This window comes from Heloderma suspectum, chromosome 13, assembly GCF_057233095.1.
Source record: "Heloderma suspectum isolate Gila_16-S chromosome 13, 16-S_ref, whole genome shotgun sequence".
Classification (NCBI taxonomy): domain Eukaryota; kingdom Metazoa; phylum Chordata; class Lepidosauria; order Squamata; family Helodermatidae; genus Heloderma; species Heloderma suspectum.
In genome coordinates, this window is record NC_139470.1 from 4,024,370 (window position 1) to 4,047,798 (window position 23,429).

The window sequence follows — 23,429 nt, forward strand, 5'->3', positions numbered from 1 at the left end:
CCTCCTCCCCCCCCATTAAAAGAGGCAGGAAAATAATTCCTGTGTTGACCTCCTGTCCTGTCCCATCCAAAGGGGGATTCTACCACGTTCCATTGAAACACAGCCCTGGTACGGTTTGCCTGCAGTCACCTCAATTAAATCCAAATGACCTAGAAAGCCTTGAACGACATTCCACTCCGTTTGGTCTGCACAATGGGAGAGAGATGCAAAGCAGTTGTAATTAAAGGTGGAATGTGATGGTGGTGCAGCGAGGGAAAGACAAAAACATAAGAAGAGGCCAGCAAGAGCAGACCAAGAGACTTGTCTAGTGCAACAGTTGTTGGCCAGATGCTGTCAGAAGTTCACACAAGCATCTTATATGTATTCCATGCTTCTTTAGAGCAAGGTTTCATTTCACTATCATGGGCCAACAGGCCTTTCCTCTTCCATTAAGTTCTCTAATATTTTTTCAAAAGCCATCGTAGCTAGTGACCCACACCACATCATGTGGTGGGGACTTCCACAAGTTCCAACAGTAAGATATATGGTTTGCACAACTGTTTTGGGTCTGTTCTTAATCTACTGCCAGTCTGTTTCATTGATTGGGTGACCCTGAGATCTCTACCTTCTCTCTCCACACCATTCATTTGTTAAAGAACATAAGAAGAGCTGTGCTGGATCAGACCAAGGTTCCATCTCCTCCAGCATTCTGTTCACACGGTGGCCAACCAGCTGCCCACAGGAAACCCCTAAGCAGGCCATGAGAGCAACAGCATCCTCCCACCCATGTTCCCCAGCAACTGGTGTACAGACTCATAGCCCCTCTGATACTGGAGGTAGCATAAAGCTATCAGGACTAGTAGCTATTGGTAGCCTTCTCCTCCATGAATTTGTCCAATCCCCTTTTCAAGTCTTCCAAGTTGGTGGCCATCACAACACCTTGTGGAAGAGAATTCCATATTTAACTATGCCCTGTGTGAAGAAGTCCTTCCTTTTGTCTGTCCCGAACGTCCCACTCCTCAGCTTCATGGGATGACTCCATTGGGTTCTTGCACAGGGTTGCAGAATCTTGTTCACCCTGAGAACAGAATTCTATTTTAGCGAAGCTTTCGGGCGATGCATTCCAGGGGTGTGCAAGGCCAAAGGCACACGGGGTGAGGCCAAAAACAACAAAACAGAAATGCCAGCGTGTTTTAGCTTACAGCTCTTCCCGCCAGTAACGAAGTCTTAGGAGCGGCATTTCAACCCTTCAAAATAGGGAAGAGTCTGCAGAAAAGCTGGGAAAGCAACCAATGATTGGTGCTTGGGGAAGGGGGCGGGCCCAAAGGCAGGGGGCTTTCTGAGGAACCCCAGAGGGCTGGGTTGGTACTGCCAGAAGGCCGGATTTGGCCCACGAGCCAAGGTTCTGCATCCCTGTCTCTGCACAACAATCTGCATTTTTGCTTTTCTAGATCTTCTATGTTGCCTCTTTCCTGTATACCATCAATTACACCTGGCATCTTTACACAGACCTGAAGGTGAAATACAACCAGAACTTACGCAGCCGGCTATCCCAGGTAAATCTTGCTTTGGCAACAGCTTGTATATTTTATGCAGGGCTGGGTATGTTCACTGTTTAAAACAAAGACAAATATTGCACCCTAAAATGTTATGCAAATTAAGTCAACATCAAATGCATCTTTAAGATTTTTCCGACATGGGTGCCTGGCATGGAGACCCTTCCAAAATGTCACAGGTGCGAGAGACCATCTTGTGTGCTTGCGACTTCTCTAATCCGATGCCCTTTCTCCCAGCACGCTCTGCTCCATCTGCCATACTCTGTCTGTAGCCAAGCTTACTCCAACCTGGTGCCCTCCAGATGTTTTGGACTGCAACTCCCATCATCCATGACCAATGGATGGGAATAGTAGTCCCAAATATCTTGAAAGCACCAGATTGGGGAATGCCGCTGTGCCACTTTCTTGCAAACTGGAAAGGAAGTTGCCATGAATATGATTTAACAGCAGATAAGTGGTTTGCCCTTTTGGCTAATGCCTACCAGGATCTTTGGCTAATGCCTACAGTGTATTATCAAGGGTTCAAGCCAATCAGCTGATTTGTCTGGGCTGACAGGCTGCAGGACATCTTCCTGCCATCATCAGGGTTAAATAATGGACCGTGCACTGCATGGCCCCTTATTTACCAGTCATTTCATTTCAAAGTTTGCACCCCACTTTCCTTTTCAGAAAGAAGCCACAAGAGGCTTAACCACAGAATACCACAACCAACACAATAATATAAACAAACCATATGGGGAAAGTATCTAATGATAACAACGCTCCAATAACCCAGTCGATAACATTTCAATTGAATACTTACGGAAAAACAACAACTAAATGAAACACCGACACAGTTCGGATTAAGTCAATACATTCCTCCTGTACAATTTTGTACTTAAAAACAAAAACTTTCTTACTCTATGTTGCTACAGCCATTTTTCTTCAGCCCTTCGTTTCCTTAGCAAAATTTTTTTAGGGGTTTTCTTTGGGAAGGGGGAGCATTATTTCTAGTGCATATGCTGTAAGGTACTTGTTGTTGTTTATTTGGTCAGTCGCTTCCGACTCTTCGTGACTTCATGGACCAGCCCACGCCAGAGCTTCCTGTCAGCTGTCGCCACCCCCAGCTCCCCCAAGGCTGAGCCCGTCACCTCCAGAATACCATCCATCCACCTTGCCCTTGGTCGGCCCCTCTTCCTTTTGCCTTCCGCTTTCCCTAGCATCAGCATCTTCTTCGGGGTATCCTGTCTTCTCATGATGTGGCCAAAGTACTTCAGTTTTGCCTTTAATATCATTCCCTCAAGTGAGCAGTCTGGCTTTATTTCCTGGGGGATGGACTGGTTTGATCTTCTTGCAGTCCAAGGCACTCTCAGAATTTTCCTCCAGCACCACAGTTCAAAAGCATCCATCTTCCTTCGCTCAGCCTTCTTAGGGTCCAGCTCTCACAGCCATAGGTTACTACGGGGAATACCATTGCTTTAACTATGCGGACCTTTGTTGCCAGTGTGATGTCTCTGCTCTTCACTATTTTATCAAGATTTGTCATTGCTGTCCTCCCAAGAAGTAAACGTCTTCTGATTTCCTGGCTGCAGCCAGCGTCTGCAGTAATCTTTGCGCCTAGAAAAACAAAGTCTGTCACTGCCTCCACGTTTTCTCCTTCTATTTGCCAGTTATCAATCAAGCTGGTTGCCATAATCTTGGGGTTTTTTTAGGTTTAACTGCAGCCCAGCTTTTGCACTTTCTTCTTTCACCTTCGTCATGAGGTTCCTCAGCTCCTCCTCGCTTTCAGCCATCAACGTGGTATCATCTGCATATCTGAGATTGTTAATGTTTCTTCCAGCGATTTTAACTCCAGCCTTGGCTTCATCAAGCCCAGCACGTCGCATGATGTGTTCTGCGTACAGGCTGAATAGGTAGGGTGAGAGTATACAACCCTGCCGTACTCCTTTCCCAATCTTAAACCAGTCAATTGTTCCATGGTCTGTTCTTACCGTTGCTACTTGGTCGTTATACAGATTCCTCAGGAGGCAGACAAGATGACTTGGTATCCCCATACCACCAAGAACTTGCCACCATTTGTGATGATCCACACAGTCAGAGGCTTTAGAATAGTCAATAAAACAGAAGTAGGTGTTTTTCTGAAACTCCCTGGCTTTCTCCATTATCCAGCGGATATTGGCAATTTGGTCTCGAGTTCCTCTGCCTTTTCGAAACCCAGCTTGTACATCTGGCAATTCTCGTTCCATGAATTGCTGGAGTCTACCTTGCAAGATCTTGAGCATTACCTTACTGGCATGTGAAAGAAGTGCCACGGTTCGATAGTTTGAACATTCTTTGGTGCTTCCCTTTTTTGGTATGGGGATATAAGTAGATTTTTTCCCAATCTGTTGGCCATTCTTGCGTTTTCCAAATTTGCTGGCTTATGGCATGCATCACCTTGACAGCATCATCTTGCAGGATTTTAAACAGTTCAGCTGGGATACCGTCATCTCCTGCTGCCTTGTTATTAGCAATGCTTCTTAAGGCCCATTCAACCTCACTCTTCAGGATGTCTGGCTCTAGCTCACTGACCACACCGTCAAATCTATCCCCGATATTATTATCCTTCCTATACGGGTCTTCCGTATATTCTTGCCACCTTTTCTTGATCTCTTCTGCTTCTGTTAGGTCCTTGCCATCTTTGTTTTTGATCATACCCATTTTTGCCTGGAATTTACCTCCGATGTTTCTAATTTTCTGGAAGAGGTCTCTTGTCCTTCCTATTCTATTATCTTCTTCCGCTTCCGCGCATTGCTTGTTTAACAATACTTCCTTATCTCTTCTGGCTAACCTCTGGAATTTTGCATTTAATTGGGCATATCTCCCCCTATCACTGTTGCCTTTTGCTTTCCTTCTTTCTTGGGCTGCTTCCAGTGTCTCAGCAGACAGCCATCTTGCCTTCTTGGTTTTCTTTTTCTTTGGGACGTTTTTGGTTGCCGCCTCCTGAATAATGTTGCGAACTTCTGTCCATAGTTTTTCCTGGACCCCATCTACTAAATCTAGTCCCTTAAATCTATTCTTCACCTCCACTGCATATCCATGAGGAATATTAGTGAGCTCATATCTAACTGATCTGTGGGTCTTCCCTATTCTCTTTAGTCTGATTCTAAATTGTGCAATAAGAAGTTTGTGATCTGAACTACAATCAGTTCCAGGTCTTGTTTTTACCGACTGCATAGATGTCCGCCACCTTTGGCTACAAAGGATGTAGTCAATCTGATTTCGGTGTCGACCGTCTGGTGAAGTCCATGTATAAAGTCGTCTCTTAGGTTGTTGGAAGAGAGTGTTTGTTATGCACAGTGAGTTGTCTTGGCAAAATTCTATCAGCCTATGTCCTGCTTCATATTGTTCGCCCAGACCATGCTTGCCTGTAATTCCAGGTGTCGTTTGACTACCCACCTTAGCATTCCAGTCTCCTGTAATGAAAGTAACATCTTTTTTTGGCGTAGTATCCAGTAGGTGCTGCAGATCCTCATAGAACTGATCTACTTCTGCTTCTTCAGCATCTGTGGTTGGGGCGTATATTTGGATCACTGTGATGCTAAATGGCTTACCCTGAATTCGAATTGAGATCATTCTGTCATTTTTTTGGATTGTATCCAAGCACTGCTTTAGCCACTTTATTATTAATTATGAAGGCTACTCCATTTCTTCTGTGGTCCTCTTGTCCACAGTAGTAGATCTGGTGGTCATTTGATGTGAAGTGGCTCATTCCAGTCCACTTCAGTTCACTGACACCCAAAATGTCTATATTTAATCTTGACATCTCCCCAATAACCACATCCAATTTGCCCTGGCTCATAGATCTTACATTCCAGGTTCCTACGGTGTGTTGATCTTTAGAACATCAGATTCGTCGTTCACCACCAGCACCATCGGCTGCTAGCCGTCCTTTCGGCTTTGAGCTAGCTGCGACATCACATCTGGGGCTAGTTGAACTTATCCTCTGTTCCTCCCCAGTAGCATTTTGACCATCTTCCGACCTGGGAGTCCCATCTTCCGATGGTATACCGACATATCTCTGGTTGTACTGATCCATTTAGTTTTCATGGCAGGAATACTGGGGTGAGTTGCCGTTTCCTTCCCCAGGGATCATATTTAGTCTGACCTCTCTGCCATGACCTTCCCGTCTTGGGTGTCCCTTCACGGTTTAGCTCATGACGTTATTGAGGTGCTCAAGCTCCAGCACCACGACAAGGTAAAGGTCTCCTTTGCTGAATGTAAGGTACTAGTTGTTTCCAAATAGGAAATCTGGTATCAGGTACCTTGTTTTCTGCACAATGGATGGAGAAAATACCCAGCTAAATCCCTGCTGCTCCACAGTGCCACCATGATAAATGGCAGGAAGGGGTACTGCAGCCTTTCAGGTCAGACAGATCAGGTGATTTGGGGAGCCAATAGGGCTTTGTGGGACATTTATAACTTCCTGCCTCAGCCTTGGCTCTCTAGATTGGTGATCAATCCCCCTGCAGACCTGAAATGCTTGCCGGGGTGGGGGTTGGATGTGTGACCTTGTGGGGCTTCGACACGTGCATGTCAACACATCGGCATGACCCTGAAGGTGCCATCTTGTACACAGCCTGCCATTTCACACCCTGCAACTGGGGCGAAGGGTTCATTCTGAACAGAAGATAGGTCGCACATCGGACAAAGACGTCTTTTTGCTGCATTGTCTTTAACCCAAAGTTCAAGCACCCTCGTTACTTTGAAAGCAGCACAAGACTGGCTGTGCTTCCTCATAGGCTGTGACAAGGACAAAAGAGTGTCAGTGATGTGTCAGAGGGTGCATGCCTGAGATCCATTCGCCTCTTACTTGTCAATCAGTTCCTTAATGGGAATGTGGTTTGTATTGCTCCACTCCCATAGGAAGTTTGGAGGACGTTGGCTGGGACAGTCCACAATGGAATGGTTACTATTTACAAAATCAGAAAGCCTAGAGAGGTGGGTTGGCATGGGCAGAGATGGACGCAAGACTCTTCTGTTGTCGTCATCTGCCTCTGAAGGACACTTGAGAGGAGCAAGCGTCAGCACTTGGGCATCGAGGGACAAGGATGCAGTTCTGAGAACACACAAACCTGGAGGACAAGCTAAATAAATATGCCACATGCACAGGGATCAGCCAGCCCTCCCTTCACACCTGACTGAGCTCAACACCAGCTGCCGTCCGACCCCACCCTCCCCGGAGCACAAGGGCCCCTTTGTACGGCTATTCCTGGCAGAGGCAGCTGTCAGAGTGGAGTGCGTTTCACCACGCCCTACAGGCAAGAGGCACCATGGGCTCTTGGCCCGCCATCCCTAGACTCTCTGGGTGTTTCCAGAAAGGGGGTTTCTGCAGTAAGAAAAAAGATGGAAGAAGGAGTGGGAAAACACTTTATGGTCTTATAAGCCCCTTCCAACCCTACTATTCTATGACTGTCCTAGGAACACGGGGGGCTATGAGTGGAAGACAGCAACATTTGGACCCCCTACGCCACATAAAATTCCACGGACAAGGCAAGGCGATAGCACAAATAAAAAAACTCGCCTGGAACCTCCCAGAAAGCAAATGGATTCTACCAAAGTCTGGAGACAGTCCGTTATTTTTAAGAGATTTAAAAATGGTTTGAGAGAGGGAGAGTTCTCTTCCTGTAGTGTTCACACATTTTTCTTTGGTCTGACTGTCACCTTGATCAAATGGGTGTTGAAGGTTTTTGAATCAACACACAAAACCCGCTGGACCTGTTAGGACAGAGGAGAAAGTTGGATGTGTAGATGCAACGTGAGCAGCGATCCCTCTTTGAAGCTGCCTTCAAAGCTCTGAAAAAGCTATTGTCTGTTTGCAGCTTACGAAGCTACAAATATAAGCTGCCTGGCTGCCCTTACCCATGCTCTGGTAACTTCTAGATTAGATTACTCTAATGCTTGATATGGTGAGGCTGCCCTTGAAGACGTCTTGGAAACATCCGCTAGTTTAGAATATGGCTGCTAGACCGTCAACTGGGACCAGCTTTAGGAAACATGACCACTTTTAAATAACTTCACTGGCTGCCCATCCATTTCCAAGCACAATTGAAGGGACCTTCTTCTTCATATACCTGCCCAGGTAGCACATTTAGCATCGGAGCTCCTTCTCAAAATGCCCTCACCTTCTTGAGGTTAGGTGGGTAGCGAGTGGAAACAAGGCCTTTTGGGTTGTGGGACCCCATCTCTGGAATGCTGCCCTGGTGCCTGTTTTTATGCCTTCTCTGCATCTAGTGAAGACCTTTTTAATTTCCCCAGGCATTTTAAAATGTCAGCTGAGTCTGTTTTGATTTTATGGTTTTTAAATTGTCTGCTGGTTTACATGTTCTTGTGCTGTGCTGCTGTATATGCTCTGTCACATGCTAACCCACACTCAGTGATTAAGTGTGGGTTGTTGTTGAATGGTGGGTTGTTTGTTGAACTGTGGGTTAATGTGTTAACTGAACCCGGAACATTTTCCACAGGGTGGCTTGTTAACCATGCGGTGTGGCTTGTTAACCACCTTGAACAACCCAACAACAAACCATGGGTTCTCAAGTGGCTTATTCAAGAAAAATAAGCCACACTGCATGGTTAACAAGCCACCCAGTGGAAAATGTCTTGGGATCAGACAACACGCTGACCTATAGTTCAACAAACAACCCACAGTTCAACAACAATCCACATTCAACCACTGAGTGTGGGTTAGCGTGTTGTGCGAACCCAGTCTCTGTGTCTCTGTGCCACCCCCTTTTCTGTCTGTGCCTCTTCCTGGCAGGCTCCTTCTCTCTCTCTGCCTCCCCCAACCTGATGCCCTCCAGATGTGTTGGACTGCAAGTTCCATCAACACCAGTCAGCATGACTATTGGTCAGGAAAGCTGGGAGTTGTAGCCTGAAACATCCGGAGAGCACCAGGCTGGGCACAGCTGTTGTAACTGATTAATCAACAAAACGCTTTACCAAAAATATTATATCTATCTATCTATCTATCTATCGCATTTATATCCCGCCTTTTTTCCTCTTGCAAGGAACTCAAGGCGGCTTACATTATCCTCCTCCTCTCCATTTTATCCTCACAACAACAACCCTGTGAGGTATGTTGGGCTGAGAGTTTGTGACAGGCCCAAAGTCACCCAGTGAGCTTCCATGGCTGAGTGGGGACTAGAACCCGGATCTCCCGACTCCCAGTCCAGCAGTCTTGCCACTGCACCTAATGGCTCCTAATGGGCAATAAGCCCTTACTCGGGAAGATGGGTTTGCCTGATCTGTAAAGGCAGGGTGTGCTTCCAGACAAGGCTTTTATTGTGCAATCACTCTGCCTCATTTGCAGAATCCAGATGTTGTCGTCTTCCATTTGTAGCTCTCCCATGTTCTCCCACCACTTCGTCTGTCTTTTTTTCTTACCAGAAAAAAAAAATCCATTCAGGCAGGAAAGACAGAAGAGCAGCACAATGCCTTCCAGTTGTTTGTGCAAGTGTCCTCCGCCTGGAAGGGCACCTCTCTGGAAAGGGACAGCTGTAGGTCCATGCAGTAGAAGAACCCTAAACTTTCCGTGTGTGGTGCCGACCCTCTATTGTCAAGCAGAAACATTGGCATTCTGAGCCATCTGGGGCATGCTAGCTGCCGGAGAATGAAGCAAAGTGGCTACCCTGACTGGAATCTCTCTTTCTTCTGTTAATTGTTAGTGTGATGCTTTGTTCCAAGATGCCCTCACAGTTCTGAAGGGAACATTTACAATGGGTAGCTTGGAGAAACAGCCTCCCATTCAGAGCAGCGTGGCTTCACCAGGCAAATGCAGAAAGCCCAGTTAACCATCTGATCATTTCCAGCCTTCCTTAAAAACCCTTCTAGCCCTTAAGGCCCTGAAGAAAGGTGTTACAGAACACCAGCAATGGCTGGGGAGATCTCAAAAATGTGGAATTTCCAGTGATCAAGGCATCTCTTCTCATGACCAGCAGAAGTTGTGGGGGGCAGGGGGAGTGTCACGCCAAACAAACACATATATCCAGATTTGCTTAATTTTCACAGCATATGCCAGCTGCAGAATTCAGTTTTCCTGGCACAGTATTTTTACCTTTTCTTTTCTTTTCTTTTGCAGCCTTACATATAGATCATGCTGTTTGTTTGTTCTGCAGAGTGCATTGCTGGACCCCTAATTCCAATTCTTTTCTAACACATTCTTATGCTGAACTCAACATCTGGCTTTCTTTACAACACAAACTGGATTTTGACGAGTCCTGAAAACCATGACTTTCTGCTTCAGATAAATATCTGTAGCAATTTAGCAACAGAAACATGTCAAAAAAAATTAGGAGTCAAACTGCGTTTGTTATTAGAGACCAATTTTCTCAGAAGTAGCACTGAGAGCACAATAGCAGAACTGTAATATATGATCGTGGCCCTTTTTCCCTATGGATTCTGACTGGCACTAATATTGAACTGGGTTTAATGAAGCACATTTCAGCTTTTGCCACACATGAGTCTTGAGATGCTACTGGCACGAATACTTGCATTGAAAAATGAACAAAATAATAACATTTTAGTGGCTGAGATGTGTGTGATAATATTTTACATGCACACCTATCTGTATTAATATGTTTTGATTTTTTTGTATGTCAAAATAGTGGGTAGAGATAAAAAATATAATATAATATTTGTGGAACTAAACCCCTTGTATGTGTTTTTCCCCGCTTTGTAGATGTTAAGTTATGGAAATCACGTTGGCCGAACAGCAATCATTCTCTCTAGGTAAGTTTGGCACCTTGAATAAAACTACCTTTATTCCGAAAAAAACAGCGTGCTTTTAAGAAGCAAAAACAGTGTTGTTGTTTTTGTAAATGGTTCTTGTGTAAAATTTATTTATTTATTTATTATTGCATTTATACCCCGCCTTTTTTCCTCTTGCAAGGAACCCAAGGCGGCTTACATTATCCTCCTCCTCTCCATTTCATCCTCACAACAACAACCCTGTGAGGTGGGTTGGGCTGAGAGTCTGTGACTGGCCCAAAGTCACCCAGTGAGCTTCCATGGCCGAGTGGGGACTAGAACCCGGATCTCCCAGCTCCCAGTCCGTCACTCTTGCCACTACACCACACTGGCTCTCTTAATCTTAAAATTATTAAGTGAGGCACAAACCGTTGCTGGGAATTGCTCCTGCGTAACCCCACTTGAAATCAACAGGATAGGTGCAAGAGCATGCCTCCCCCCTCTCCTTTGGTCTCATCCAGCAGAGCCCATCTGAGATGGACCAAAGTTCAGACTCCATAGAAATCAGCTTCAGATGTTTGTTCGCTGTTCTGTCTCCAACCCTGACAATCCTGTTTTTTTTGTCTTCGCTAAAACAAGTTCAGAATGAGGATGGCTCTCTTAACTGAGACACTGTCCATTTCTTCTTCTTCTTCTTCTTCTTCTTCTTCTTCTTCTTCTTCTTCTTCTTCTTCTTCTTCTTCTTCTTCTTCTTCTTCCAGCTTAGTCCCTCTCTTTTTAGTGGTTCCCGTCCTGGGGCTGGGTAACCACTACGAATGTTACCGGAACTTCACCATGAAACATGGGTAAGTTGGTCCCATTGCAGCAGTGCTCTGTGTGTGTGTGTGTGTGTTGGTGAACCAACACTGTACTCTCGGAAGCAATCTGTGCCCCCCCAATTAAACATTTGGGGTGCCTTTAAGGCAGGAGAGGGCAACCTGGAGCCCCCAGCCTAACTTAATGTGGCACTCAGGCTCACTTCAAAAGCCCTCAGCATGCGATCAGTTCAGACCTCTGGCAAGAGTCATCTGTCCTTTCCATGGGAGTCCAGTGGGCAGGAAGGGAGAGGGAGAGAGAGAAAAGGGAGCGGCAGAAAAAGAAAAGGGGCAACCCGCCCACTGTCATATATACCTGCCCAGACCCTAAGAGCATCTTCAGGGGCCCACCTCTGGGTGCACCCACTGAAGGAGTAGAGGTGGGTGGCTACTAATGGGAGTGCCTTTTCAGTGGTAGTACCTCGACTGTGGAATTCCCCGCCCAGAGAGACTTGCTGGGTGCCTACATTAAGGTCTTTTCAGTGCCAGGTGGAGAATTTTAAAGACTTTCCCAAGCTTTTTCAGCCTTCAGTTTTAAAAAATTGCATTAGTGCATCTTTAGAGCTTTGCATTGCTGCTGGCATTTATCTTGTGTGTTTTTTTCTTTGATTTTATTCAATTTTGAATTTAAAATTATATGATTTTTACGATGTTGTTGTATTTTATGGTTTCAAACTTTGTTTTGTGAATTGCCCAGAGAGCTTTGGCTACTGGGTGGTATAGAAATGTAATAAAATGAAAAAATATGCAGCCCCAACGGACTATCCACAAGGGAATGCACACCTCAAGATAAGAAAAGGTTGCCGGCCTCTGCTTTAATGGCACCCCAAAGGCTGCCTCCTCTCCTCTTGCCTAACATGCGACCGGCCCTGCCTCCGTGAGCCTCCACAGAAGCATTTTGGCCTGCCCCACCCCTGTGAGTCCCTATTTGCAGTGGAGGTTGTGTCACCTTCCTTGGTCCTCTCCCTTCGCAATCCACACACTCTGGGGAAGCAAAGCTACAGGCTAACGCTACTTTATTAGTTAATGACCAGGTTCTCTACAAATGCAGATTCTAGGAAACTCTCAGACTGCACCGAACCAGCTGATCCACACATCTACCGATATCAATAGAGCAGACAAAGAGGAAGATAGAGAAGTTGCCAGCAGTCCGGGCAAGAACTTCGTGGCCAGACTTGCTTTGCCCGGATGCCCTCCCCCAGGGCGGCGCCCTCCTGCGCTGGCTTCCACGAGTGGCCAGGCTGGGGGAGCGGCAGAGCCCCGCCCCTCACTTTTCCCGCTTCGCTCTGCGAGGGACCCTGGTCTCCCCCAAGTCACGCCTCTCGCCTTCCTCCTCCGAAACTTGAGTTCTCGTGGGGCAGGAGTGGGGGAGCCGTTCAGGCTGGGCCATCGGTGCGTCAGGGCCTTGGGAAGACAGTCTCGCCGTACCTGGGCTCGCCGGGGAGGGGGCCTCCCTCTGCTCTGGCTGTTCCCGTTCTGATTCCGAATCTGAGCTGCCAGACACCTCCACGCGCTCAGATTCGTTCCTGACAGGCTGGCGGCTCCGATGTCAGTGGGGCAGTGAATCCACTCCGGGTTTCAGTCAGAACTCTAAAGGAGCTGTCCAAGGGCCGAAGCATGATGAAGGGGCAAAGCGCCTTGGGAGCCCCTTTAGAGTTCTGACTGGTTCTGACTGAAACCCGGAGCGGATTCACCACCCCATTGACATCGGAGCTGCCCGCCTCCACTGCCTATTTGTGCCTTATTGGAAACCAACGTCGGCCTCCGCCTCGCCTCGCCCCTTCCCCCCTTTTCTGCCCCCAGGTGCCTTCTGATGCACACCGAAGTCACGCTCGTGCCTGGGCCCCGGCAGCCGCCCTGCTCTGCGATCTACCTGTACGGCCTTGGAGTCTTCCTCGCCTCATTTATGGCCAGCTTCCTAACGATCCTGGTAAGAGATGCGGGCGCTCCTCTCCAGGTGTCAGCATGTGCCCAGGTCTGGAATTGGGTTAGAGGGGAGAGCTCAGTAGCTCAAGGGAGTCCAGAAGGAGGGGAATGGCCTCCCAGCTCAGTGGTAGACCCTGTTATAAAATAGGCTATTATAATCTCCCCTCCAGATGTTTTGGACCTTTTTTTATTTATGCATACATGCATGCATACATACATACATACATACATATATTTTGGGGTGAGCTTTCAGCCTAAATAAGACCTCCGAGGTAAATTACAATTAAAACTTAAAGCAATGTAAAAACTTTTAAAATGTTTTAAAACTTTAAAACAATTTGAAAATTTTAAAAACAAATCTAAAACTTTAAAACATCACCAACAGCAGAATTAAGAGCAGGAGAGAATCTTAAAAACAGAGTGTGGAGCTTTTAAAAGACTAAAAAGCCACATGGAACAATTTATTTATTTTTATTTATTTATTGAATTTGTTAATCGCCCATCTGGCTGGTCACCCAGCCACTCTGGGTGATGTACAACAACAAAACAGTTAAAACAATAAAATTCTACATTAAAAACATCATAAAAAATACCATAACCCACCCCAAATGTCTGCCTGAACAACCATGTTTTTAATGCGCGGCAGAAGCTCATTAAAGAGGGGGCATGGCGGAGTTCCCTAGGGAGGGAGTTCCACAGAGTGGGGCCACCACAGAGAAGGCCCTCTCCCTCGTCCTCACCAGCCTAGCTGTCCTGGCTGATGGGACAGAGAGAAGGCCATCCAAGGCTGATCTTCTAAAGTGGCCTGTCTGGTGTTGCTGGAGGCGCTCCTTAAGATAGGCTGGGCCGGAACCGCATAGGGTTTTAAAGGTCAAAACCAACACCTTGAATTTGGACTGGAAAATGACTGGTAACCAGTGCAACTCCTTCAGCACTGGAGTGATGTGATCTCACCGGCGGCTGCCTGTAATCAGGCAAGCCGCCGTGTTCTGTACCAGCTGCAGCTTCCGAACTGTCTTCAAGGGTAACCCCACGTAGAGCGCATTACAGTAGTCTAAACGAGAGGAGACCAGGGCATGTACTACCAATGGGAGCAGATGGTTGGGAAGGTAGGGGAGCAGCTGCCGTATCAGATGGAATTGACACCTGAGCCTCCATGGACAGCTGGGAGTCTAAGATGACCCCCAAGCTGCGGACCTGGTCTTTCAAGGGTAGCCGTACCCCATTCAACACCAGGTCAACATCCCCCAGCCTCCTCTTGTCTCCCACCAAAAGTACCTCGGTCTTGTCAGGGTTCAGCTTCAGCTTATTCCTCCCCATCCAGCCACTCACCGTCTCCAGACATTTGGACAGGGATTCTACGGCCAACCTTGGTGAAGATTTGAACGAGAGGTAGCGCTGCGTGTCATCCACATACTGATGACACCGCACCCCAAACCTCCTGATGATAGCCCCCAGCAGCTTCACATAGATGTTAAATAGCATCGGGGAGAGGCTGAAACCCTGTGGCACCCCACAAGTGAGCAGCCAGGGGTCCGACACCTCCTCTCCCAGCGCTACCCTCTGGTACCTGCCGGAGAGGAAGGACCGGCATCACCGCAATACAGTGTCTCCAATGCCCAACCCCTCCAGACAGTCCAGGAGGATACTGTGGTCAATGGTATCAAAAGCCACTGAGAGGCCGAGGAGAACAAGGAAGGAGCATTCGCCCCTATCCAGAGCCCTCCTCATATCATCCACCAAGGCGACCAAGGCCGTTTCTGTCCCATGCCCAGGCCTGAAGCCCGACTGAAATGGATCTAGATAATCGGCTTCTTCCAAGTGTGCCCTCAACTGCATCGCCACCACCCGCTCAATCGCCTTGCCCCAAAATGGCAGATTTGAGACTGGGCGAACGTTGTTCAGAATTCAGAATAAAACAAAAACATTTTAACAGCCTGCCTAAAACTGAATAAAGGAATGCTGGCCTTGCTTCCTCTGAAAGACTTCCACCAGTGGGGTGCTGCCACAGAGAAGTCCCTGCCTCATGTGCCCACCAACCCACCCTCTCTTGGTGGTGGAATGTGCAGAAGGACTACATCTCCTATCATCCTTGACCATTGGCCATGTTGGCTGGGGCTGACCAGAGTTGTAGCCCCAAACCTCTGGAGGGCACCAGGTTAGGGACAGCTGTTTATAACATACAAAAAAGTAAACCTAGTGAATTCTTTGCTCACGGTCAAGGAAATCTGGAGCTCATTCAAGGGTGAGCCTTTGAACTTTGATGTTCATTTCCAGCCCCCCATCCCGTTACCTACCTCACTGTTGCAGCCCATATCTGTTTTCCTCCGAGACCAGCTATCGAAATCTGAAATGGTGCCCCAGGGTTGATCTTGAGCTATGCAAAAGTTAACCTTAAGTGACAAAGATGCAGCAGACTTTGGTGTCAGAAAAGACTCCATGTTCAGTTGACTAACAACACCTCCTTCCTCCAAGAAGATCAGGGCAATGTACAGGGTGTGTGTGTGTGTGTGTGTGTGTAATCCTTTTTGACCCTCACAGCACCCCTGTGATGTAAGTTAGGGAGAGAGGGAGAGAGAAAGCGATGGGCACGGTACAACCCTTCCTGGCCTGACGCCACTACAGCCCGAATAATAAAGTTTTTGACAGCTGGTTTTTGTGTTGCTGAGTTTTTCCCCCTCAACCCTTCAATTCTGTAGGCCTTACTTATCCGCGCCAGACCCTTGTACAAGAGGTTTGTGAACTCGACCGGCTACGTGGGCGATCAGCAGTGGGCAATGATTAAGATGGTCGAACGAGGAGTGATTCTGTACCCCGTGGTGTTTTTCTGCTGCTGGGGCCCAGGTATGGGAAACCAGGGAATGGGGCTGCTCTTGATAGTGCGATCCTGTATGTGTCTACTCTGGAGTAAGCCCCACTGAATTCAATGGGACTTACTACCAGGTAAGAGTGTATAGCAAGGGTGCGGAACCTCAGACTCAGGGGCCAAATCCTATTCTGGCCCTCCAGAACTGGCCACTCCTCCTTTCCCAGGCCCCACCAACTTTCCCCGACCACTGTTCATTTTGTGGCTTCCTGGGTTTGGTGCATTTTCCCCCCATTCTGAAAGGTTAAAATGCCTCCCCTGGGGTTTAATGACTGGCAGGAAGAACTGTAAGCTACAATATGTGGGTAGACTGGCTCTGCCCCTTTTGCCTTCAGCCACTCCCACCACTGGAAAACGGCCCCCGACGGCACCTCTGAAATGGAATGCAACCCTCCGGATGAAAAAGGGTCTGCACCGCTGGGCTAGAATAACATTTTATTGTTTCATTTGGTTGCCCATCTCCTCCACTGTCAGGAATGAATCTGAGCATGTGGAGATGTCTGGCAGCTCAGATTTGGAATCAGAACAGGAACAGCCAGAGCAGAGGGAGGCCCCCTCCCAGGCGAGCCCAGGTACAGCGAGACTGTCTTCCCAAGACCCTGACGCACCGATGGCCCAGTCTGAACGGCTCCCCCACTCCTGCCCCACGAGAACTCAAGTTTCGGAGGAGGAGGAAAAGGAGCATGACTTGAGAGATGCTAGCATCTGTCGCAGAGCGAAGCGGGAAAGGTTAGGGGCAGAGCTCAGATGCTCTGCCAGGTTGGCCACTGGTAGAAGCCAACGTAGGAGGGCGCCACCCTAAGGGAGGGGCATCCCTGCGAAGCAAGTCTGGCCATGAAATTCATGCCCAGACTGCTGGCAACTTCTCTAACTTCCATGTTGTCTCCTCTATTGACAATCGTAGCTGTGTGGATTAGCTGGTTCTGTGCAGTCTGAGAGTCTCCTAGAATCTTCATTTGTAAAGAAGCAAGTCCTTAACTAATAAAGTAGAGTTAGGTTGAAGCCTTGTTTCCTGGAGTGTGTTGATTGCGAAGGGGGAGGACGAAGGAATGTGACATCCGCTCTTTTTTTCACAGCCTTTATCCTTGGAATAGTCAAGCTGACGCATTTGGAAAACACTACAAGTTACATGGCACTTTATGTTTTAGAGGTAAGCATCTCCGCACCCCCCTTGGCATGCTGACACCACCCCACCCCCCGAGACTAGAGATCTCTGCTTGTTCCATGCATTTGAGCTTTGGGGCGATCTTAGGTTTTTGATCAGGATTGGGCCAGGGTGTTGGTGTCGTGGACATAACCCCAAACGACTCCCCACTCAGCCACAACTCTAGCTAGGTGACCTTTGGCCACTCGCTCTCAGCCTAACCTACCTCACAGGGTTGTTATGAGGATATAATCGGGAGGCAGGAAGGTGGACGCTGCGCCAGGAGCTTTGGAGGAAGGGCAGGAGAGAAATCTAATAACTACACTGCCCCCAAGTAGCAGACAAAACACAAACAACTTTGCACACACACCCTCCCCCCCAAAACCCTTCAATGGCTGTTTGGTAAGTCAGGGCTTCTTCACATGGAGCTTTTACCCTGCTACTGAGATTGGTTACCCAGGGAAGTTTGTGGGTCCTTTAGATGACGTTGTCAACCTCCAGGGTGTCTCCTGCACTAAATGGCCTTCTATTCCATTTTCAAAAAGATCAGAGATAATGAGCTATCAAATTACAGCGCTTGAGCTCCGCTTGAGTTCCCTCCGTGGAAAGAGGAAAACTCACAATAAGAGGAGCTACACCACAGCGCCATCTAGCGGCTGTCTAATGAAACATATGGAAGACTCAGATAAGGGGGGAAAGGAGGAGAGAAAACAGGGGGAAGGAAGCGCGCGTAAAGGGAGTTCGTCGTGATCCTGCATTTAAATGGAAGCAGAAAGCCCTGTTTTAAATGCAGGATTTCAGGTTGGTGTAGAGATGCTCTCAGTGTGTCCCCATGGCCATTTGGAGACAGCCAATACATTCCAACAGCCTTTCTGCAGCATTCATTTTAGTACCTCTCTTATCCTTGCTCAGGCATGGGTCAGGGCTTCAGTCTTATTTATATGATACTTATAGAGAGCTAAATAGAATAAAATCCCTAAGTGGTTCACATATAAATACTAAAATCACATTTAAAATACAATATAACATTACAAACAATTCCAGTTACAATAAAACCAATAAAGGGAGCAATAAGATCGAGCAGCATGATTAATTTAATTAAGTTAATTACAGGCCAAGGAAAGCCTGGATAAGCAAGTGTGTGTTCAGGAGCAGTTTGAAAGATGCCACATTTTCTGCCTTGTTACATCAATGCATCATTCTCTAGTACACAGCACACACTGCCCAACACTGGTTTGTTTCTTCCTTTGTTTATTAATTGCTACATTTATATCCCACCTTTTCCCCTCTTGCAAGGAACCCAGAGCGGCTTACATGGCCCTCCTCCTCCTCCTCTCCATTTTTACCCTGTCAACACCCCTGCAAGGTAGGTTAGGCTGGGAGTTGGTGACCAGCCCAGAGTCCCCCAGCGAGCTTCATGGCCAAGCAGGGACTTGAACCCATGCCTCCAGAACCCCAGTCCAGCACTCTCACCACCACACCACACCTATGCTGCTGACCTGGTGGCATGCACCCCCTCCAGTCTGGCCGTCTTAGGCCACCGCCTAGCTCTCGCCTCCTGACCCAGGGTGATTTTCCTCTTCTGCTAGGCCCTGACGGCGTCATCCCAAGGTTTCCTGAACTGTGCCGTTTACGGCTGGACCCAGCACGTGTTCCGCTGCATGAAACGCAAGGCCTGCCGGGACGTCGACACACAGACACCGCTCCTGCGCTCCCAGAAGCGATTCTATGCCAGCACGCTCCCTGCCGGCGCCCAGGCAGGGGCCCCTACTGCCACCTCCCCGGTGTTATGAGCAAGGGAATGTTTGGAGGCCCAAGCAGGCCACTTAGACTCATGCAAGGGGCTACGCCGGGCATGGCCCGGCACTGAGCAGAGGGGCTGGACTAAATGAGCTCTCGGGCCCCTACCCACTCAAGAATTCTATGAAGGGCCCATTTGATCCCGTTCAGGTGTAGGCGTGAGTGGCACCATCTGGACACGTGGCAGTCAACGTGGGCCATTGGCAGATGCCCAAAGGGGATGGGGGACAACTGCCCCCCCCCCAATTGGCCAGACAAGAAAACTGAAGCCTTGCAACTGGAGCATGATGAAGACGAACTTCCTCTGTGTCTGTGCTTAACTGACATTCATTCAGTGGAGGCTGGTGGCTCCAATGTCAGTGGGTTAGTGAATCTGCTTGGGGTGCTACACACCTTGGACAGCTCCTTTAGGGTGCTGACTGGTTCTGACTGAAACCTGGAGCGGATTCATGGCCGCACTGACATCGGAGCCACCAGTGTCCAGGGCTTTCATTATTTATTCAGTTTTAAAAATGCAGGAAGCGGGGGAAACCCTCTTTTAATTCCATAATGTTCTCTGCGTGGCGACCGTTTCCGGGAACTGTGAGCCATCAGACACAGCATTGCTGAGACCACGTGGGACTCCTCCAGTGTGCTAAAGCTGGCGCTGGGATGACCCTCCTACCTCAGTGCTGGCTGACGACCTTTGTTGTTTCCCATTAGACAGTAAAACAAAAAGCAGAAGTGCGGCCTTCAGCTTCTTTGACAGTAATGCCAAGGGAGCGGGCAAACATCCAGGCACCCACCGCTTGGATGCAGGGCCAGGGGTCAGGGCTTGTTACGGGATGTGTTCTTGTTAGACCTGCATACGAACCCGCACACGTTCCAACTGGACCCACATGCCCTCTTATAGGAACCTTTAGATGTTGGCAAATAGATGGCTAAGAAGGCGATGCCCACCCAAAGAGATCCACACTCAGACACTGTTGAATAATGGATTATGCCACAATGGCATATTTGCTGAGGTTTAGCGGTTCAAATGCACAAGCTGATTTTGGGGAGTAAGCTGAGCAAATAGAATTGTGAGCATGCCAGTTGGGCATGCTCCAGCTTTCATCTGCATGGGGATATCAGCTGCATCCTTGGTAAAGCTGTGCTCCAGGCCTAGAGGTAGCTTTTGAGACTGGGGAAAGGGGTCTTCCTGAGACCTGAAGCAGAGAGAGAGAGAGAGAGAGAGGAAAGAGCAGGTGGAGGCGACAATTTGTCCTGAGAACCTCCAGGAGAACTATACCTTTCCCTGGGCGAAGCCCTTTCCTGCAGACAGGAACAAGTGTGCGTTGCAGCTCCTGGTCTTGGGTAAAGATGAAGGAAGCCTTGCCTAGGGGAGGCAAGGCACCCAATAGTGGCCCTTGCTCTGGCAAGCAAGGAGCCTGGTGATTTCAGTGGGCAGGAGGCGAGTCCTTCGGGGATTTCAGGACGGAGCCCTTTCTCTTGGAGGAGAGACTGCATGAATGCAGCAGCATCAGAAAGTGGACAGGGAGACATTTTTCTCCTCTCCCATAACACTAGAACCCAACGGGGCCGTCCCATGAACGAGACTGGTGGGAGGTTCAAGATAGACAAAAGGCAGGACTTCTTCACACAGCGCAGAGTTAAACTATGGAAATCGCTACCACAAGTTGTAGTGACGGCCACCAATTCGGATGGCTTTAAAAGGGATTGGACAAATTCCTGGAGAAGGCTATCAATAGCTACTAGTCCTGATGGCTATGTGCTGTCTCCAGTGCCAGAGGCAGTGAGACTATGTACAGCAGTTGCTGGGGAACATGGGTGGGAGGGTGCTGTTGCACTCGTGCCCTGCTTGTGGGTTTCCTGTCGACAGCTGGTTGGCCACTGTGTGAACAGATTGCTGGGCTAGATGGACCCTGGTCTGGTCCAGCAGGGCTCTTCTGATGTTCTTATGTAGTTTTTCCCCCCATTCTAAAAGGTTGGAATGCCTCTCCAAAGGCATAGTTACTGGCAGCCAGAGCTTTAAGCTCTAATATGCTGGTATTTTGGCTCCACCCCTTATGTCTTCGGCTCCTCCCCCTTTTGCCATTGGACCCGCCCACCACTGGAATGCAGCCCCTGAGAGCTTCTCTGAAATGGGATTCGGCCCTCCAGCTGAAACTGGTTCTGTGCCCCTCCCATGCAGGTTTGGGCAGCTGTTAATAGGTTTAGAACAGAGCTGTCACATGGTTAGGGTAAAAGAGGTTGATCTGAGCCTTGCGGTGTGCTTTATTGTTCTGAGATAGAGTTTGTTTATGCCATAGCACACATCAATCAAATATGAAATATTCCCCCCCCCCCATACACACACTGTAATAGAAACGGGGCCATCTGCAGTTTTTATAAGAATATATATGTGTGTGTGTGTGTGTGTGTGTGTGTGTGTGTGTGTATAAAATAATGGGGGCACTTTATTATTCAGTAACATGTTCTTTTACTCAATCCAGCTGAGTGATCCATAGATTACAGCATGGCTGGCCTTGTTTATGAGTCTCTACTAGACCAACTTTCCCGAACCAGATGTCCTCTAAAGGACTTGGACTACAACTCCCAGCACCCCCAGCTAGCATGGCACCAGGTTGGGGGAGGCTGGCTTAGACATTTGGGACTGCAAGGCCCATCATCCCAGACCATTGGCCATGCTGTTGTCCAAAGCATCTGTTGGGCACCAGGGTGGCCACCTCTGATATACCGCGCAGAAGAAGCGAGTTGACTAGAAATGGTGGTACCCCAGTGGAATAATTGCATGTGGTCTGAAACATCACAGAGAACATCCTGCTCACTGCCTTCCCTGCATAACACCCCTGCGGAACTTTTTCCTCCCCTTGCCCAGCTCCAGCACTGGCTCCAGGCTTGGGGGATCCTTTGGGCATGACACCTTCCCCGGGCCCCTCCCTCAGGGAGTCCGCTGTCTCACCACCGCTGCCCCCCGCTGCGCTGGCTCTCCCCTCTTTCTCCTCCATGCCACTACTGGCTTGACAGGCACGGAGCCAGCCAGGGAGCAAGGTGGCCGTGGCATCTCCTGCTCCTCCTCCCTCCCACCACCATTGTCTGGGCCAGAGCGAGGGGCAGGAGAAGCGGAAGGTTGCAATGGGGAGAGGAGGAGGAGCAGCTCCCGGGGGCTCTTGTCAGCCGGCCCCTGCTGAGGTGTGGGCTCTTGCCAGGTGCCCGACCATGCTCACCCTTGATGTCAGCCCTGCTGAGAGGGGTTATTTTCCTCTAAACTGCAGCCACCTCTTCCTCTGGAGATTCCAGAGACTGAACCTGGGTCCTTCTTGCTACTACTTGCTTGCGTGACAAGCAGAGAGCCAGTGAGCAGGTAGGCAGTGGCATTGATGGCTCCTTTTCCTCACCACCACTGCTGTCTGGGCCAGAGCAAGAGGCAGGTGAAGAAGCAGGTTGCCACGGGGAAGAGAGAAGCAGCAACTCCAGGGAACGCTTGTCAGTGGGCCCCTCCTGGAGTGTGCCCAACCGTGCCTACCTTTGACGCTGGCCCTGACCGACTCGTCTTCAAGCTCTCTGGAGCAGGTTGCTTGTGCTGAGTTCCCTCCTCCAGTATAGTCTGCCTGCCACTGTCTGAGCTCATGTAGCTCTGATCTTGCCCAAACGGGACCCTCCAGTCTCTGCTCAAACCTGTGGCAATCACATCCCACATACTATATGTCTCATAAGAACGTAAGAAGAGTCTTTCTGGAGACCAAAGTTCCATGTAGTCGAGCTTTCTACTTTCCACAGAAGTGAGCAGATGCTGCTGCCAGGAAGACCACCAATAGGGCATCAAGGTCATTGCCCTCCTCTGTTTCTCCCCCGATGGGCCACCTCTGTAGATGGAACAATTTCCAGATGAAAATTCCAGATGGAACAATTGTTCCAGATGGAACAATTTCCATGTGCGCCTATTGCAGAAAAAACAACAGAGAGTCTTGTGGCACCTTAAAAGACTAGGAGTTTTTCTACATGGGGTATTTAGTGTGCACTTGTCATTCCCTATTCATGGTCGTTTATGGGCTCTTTAGATGATGTCTAAAGAACCCATAAATCCTCCAGTTTTGCTTCTGTTTTTAAACAGCACTTTTGGTGAGTTTTTTTAGAGCAAGGAAAATGTGGTATTATTTAAAGAAAGTAGGAAAAACCCACTATTTCCTGTTGTGTATTTGCATTATTCTGCTATAGCACAGCAGCATCTAGAGATTATGTAGTGGAAAAGCAGGAAAGGAAACACTCTCCGTCTAGTGCTTGGATCTCAATTCTGCAATGAAACCAAAAGTAGATATGGCGGATTTTGTAAAGCAAATGAGTTCTAATTGCCCATTCCAGCCCAGCCACCCCCCAAATACTTCGCATTACCACAGGGAACAATATAGAAAGGCTCTGAAAATTAATTTCCACCCCAGTGGCTACTGTGAATATTGCAGCTAAACTCAGAGGGAACAAGGAATTCTGAGGCTGGCAGCAAGTGACATCAGCATCCCTGCTGATAAAAAGGTGCCCTGGCTCCCTTCAAGGTGCCACAAGGCTCTTTCTTGTGTTTCTAGATGGAAGTTCTGCTCCTAACGATCATGGCTAATAAGAAC

At 48.4% G+C, this 23,429-nt stretch overlaps 1 protein-coding gene across 1 annotated transcript in view; it reads left to right on the forward strand.

Annotated features, from left to right (window-relative positions):
- The window catches only part of TMEM116 (transmembrane protein 116), a 33,441-nt gene extending 13,906 nt beyond the window's left edge, over positions 1-19,535 (forward strand). The window contains exons 5-11 of the mRNA XM_084820181.1: positions 1,431-1,535; positions 10,231-10,280; positions 11,000-11,083; positions 12,896-13,022; positions 15,718-15,862; positions 16,961-17,034; positions 18,618-19,535. Coding sequence (XP_084676307.1) covers positions 1,431-1,535; positions 10,231-10,280; positions 11,000-11,083; positions 12,896-13,022; positions 15,718-15,862; positions 16,961-17,034; positions 18,618-18,821 — 789 coding nt within the window. The 3' untranslated portion in view covers positions 18,822-19,535. The remainder of the gene's footprint in view (positions 1-1,430; positions 1,536-10,230; positions 10,281-10,999; positions 11,084-12,895; positions 13,023-15,717; positions 15,863-16,960; positions 17,035-18,617) is intronic.
- Positions 19,536-23,429: the final 3,894 nt, after the last annotated feature.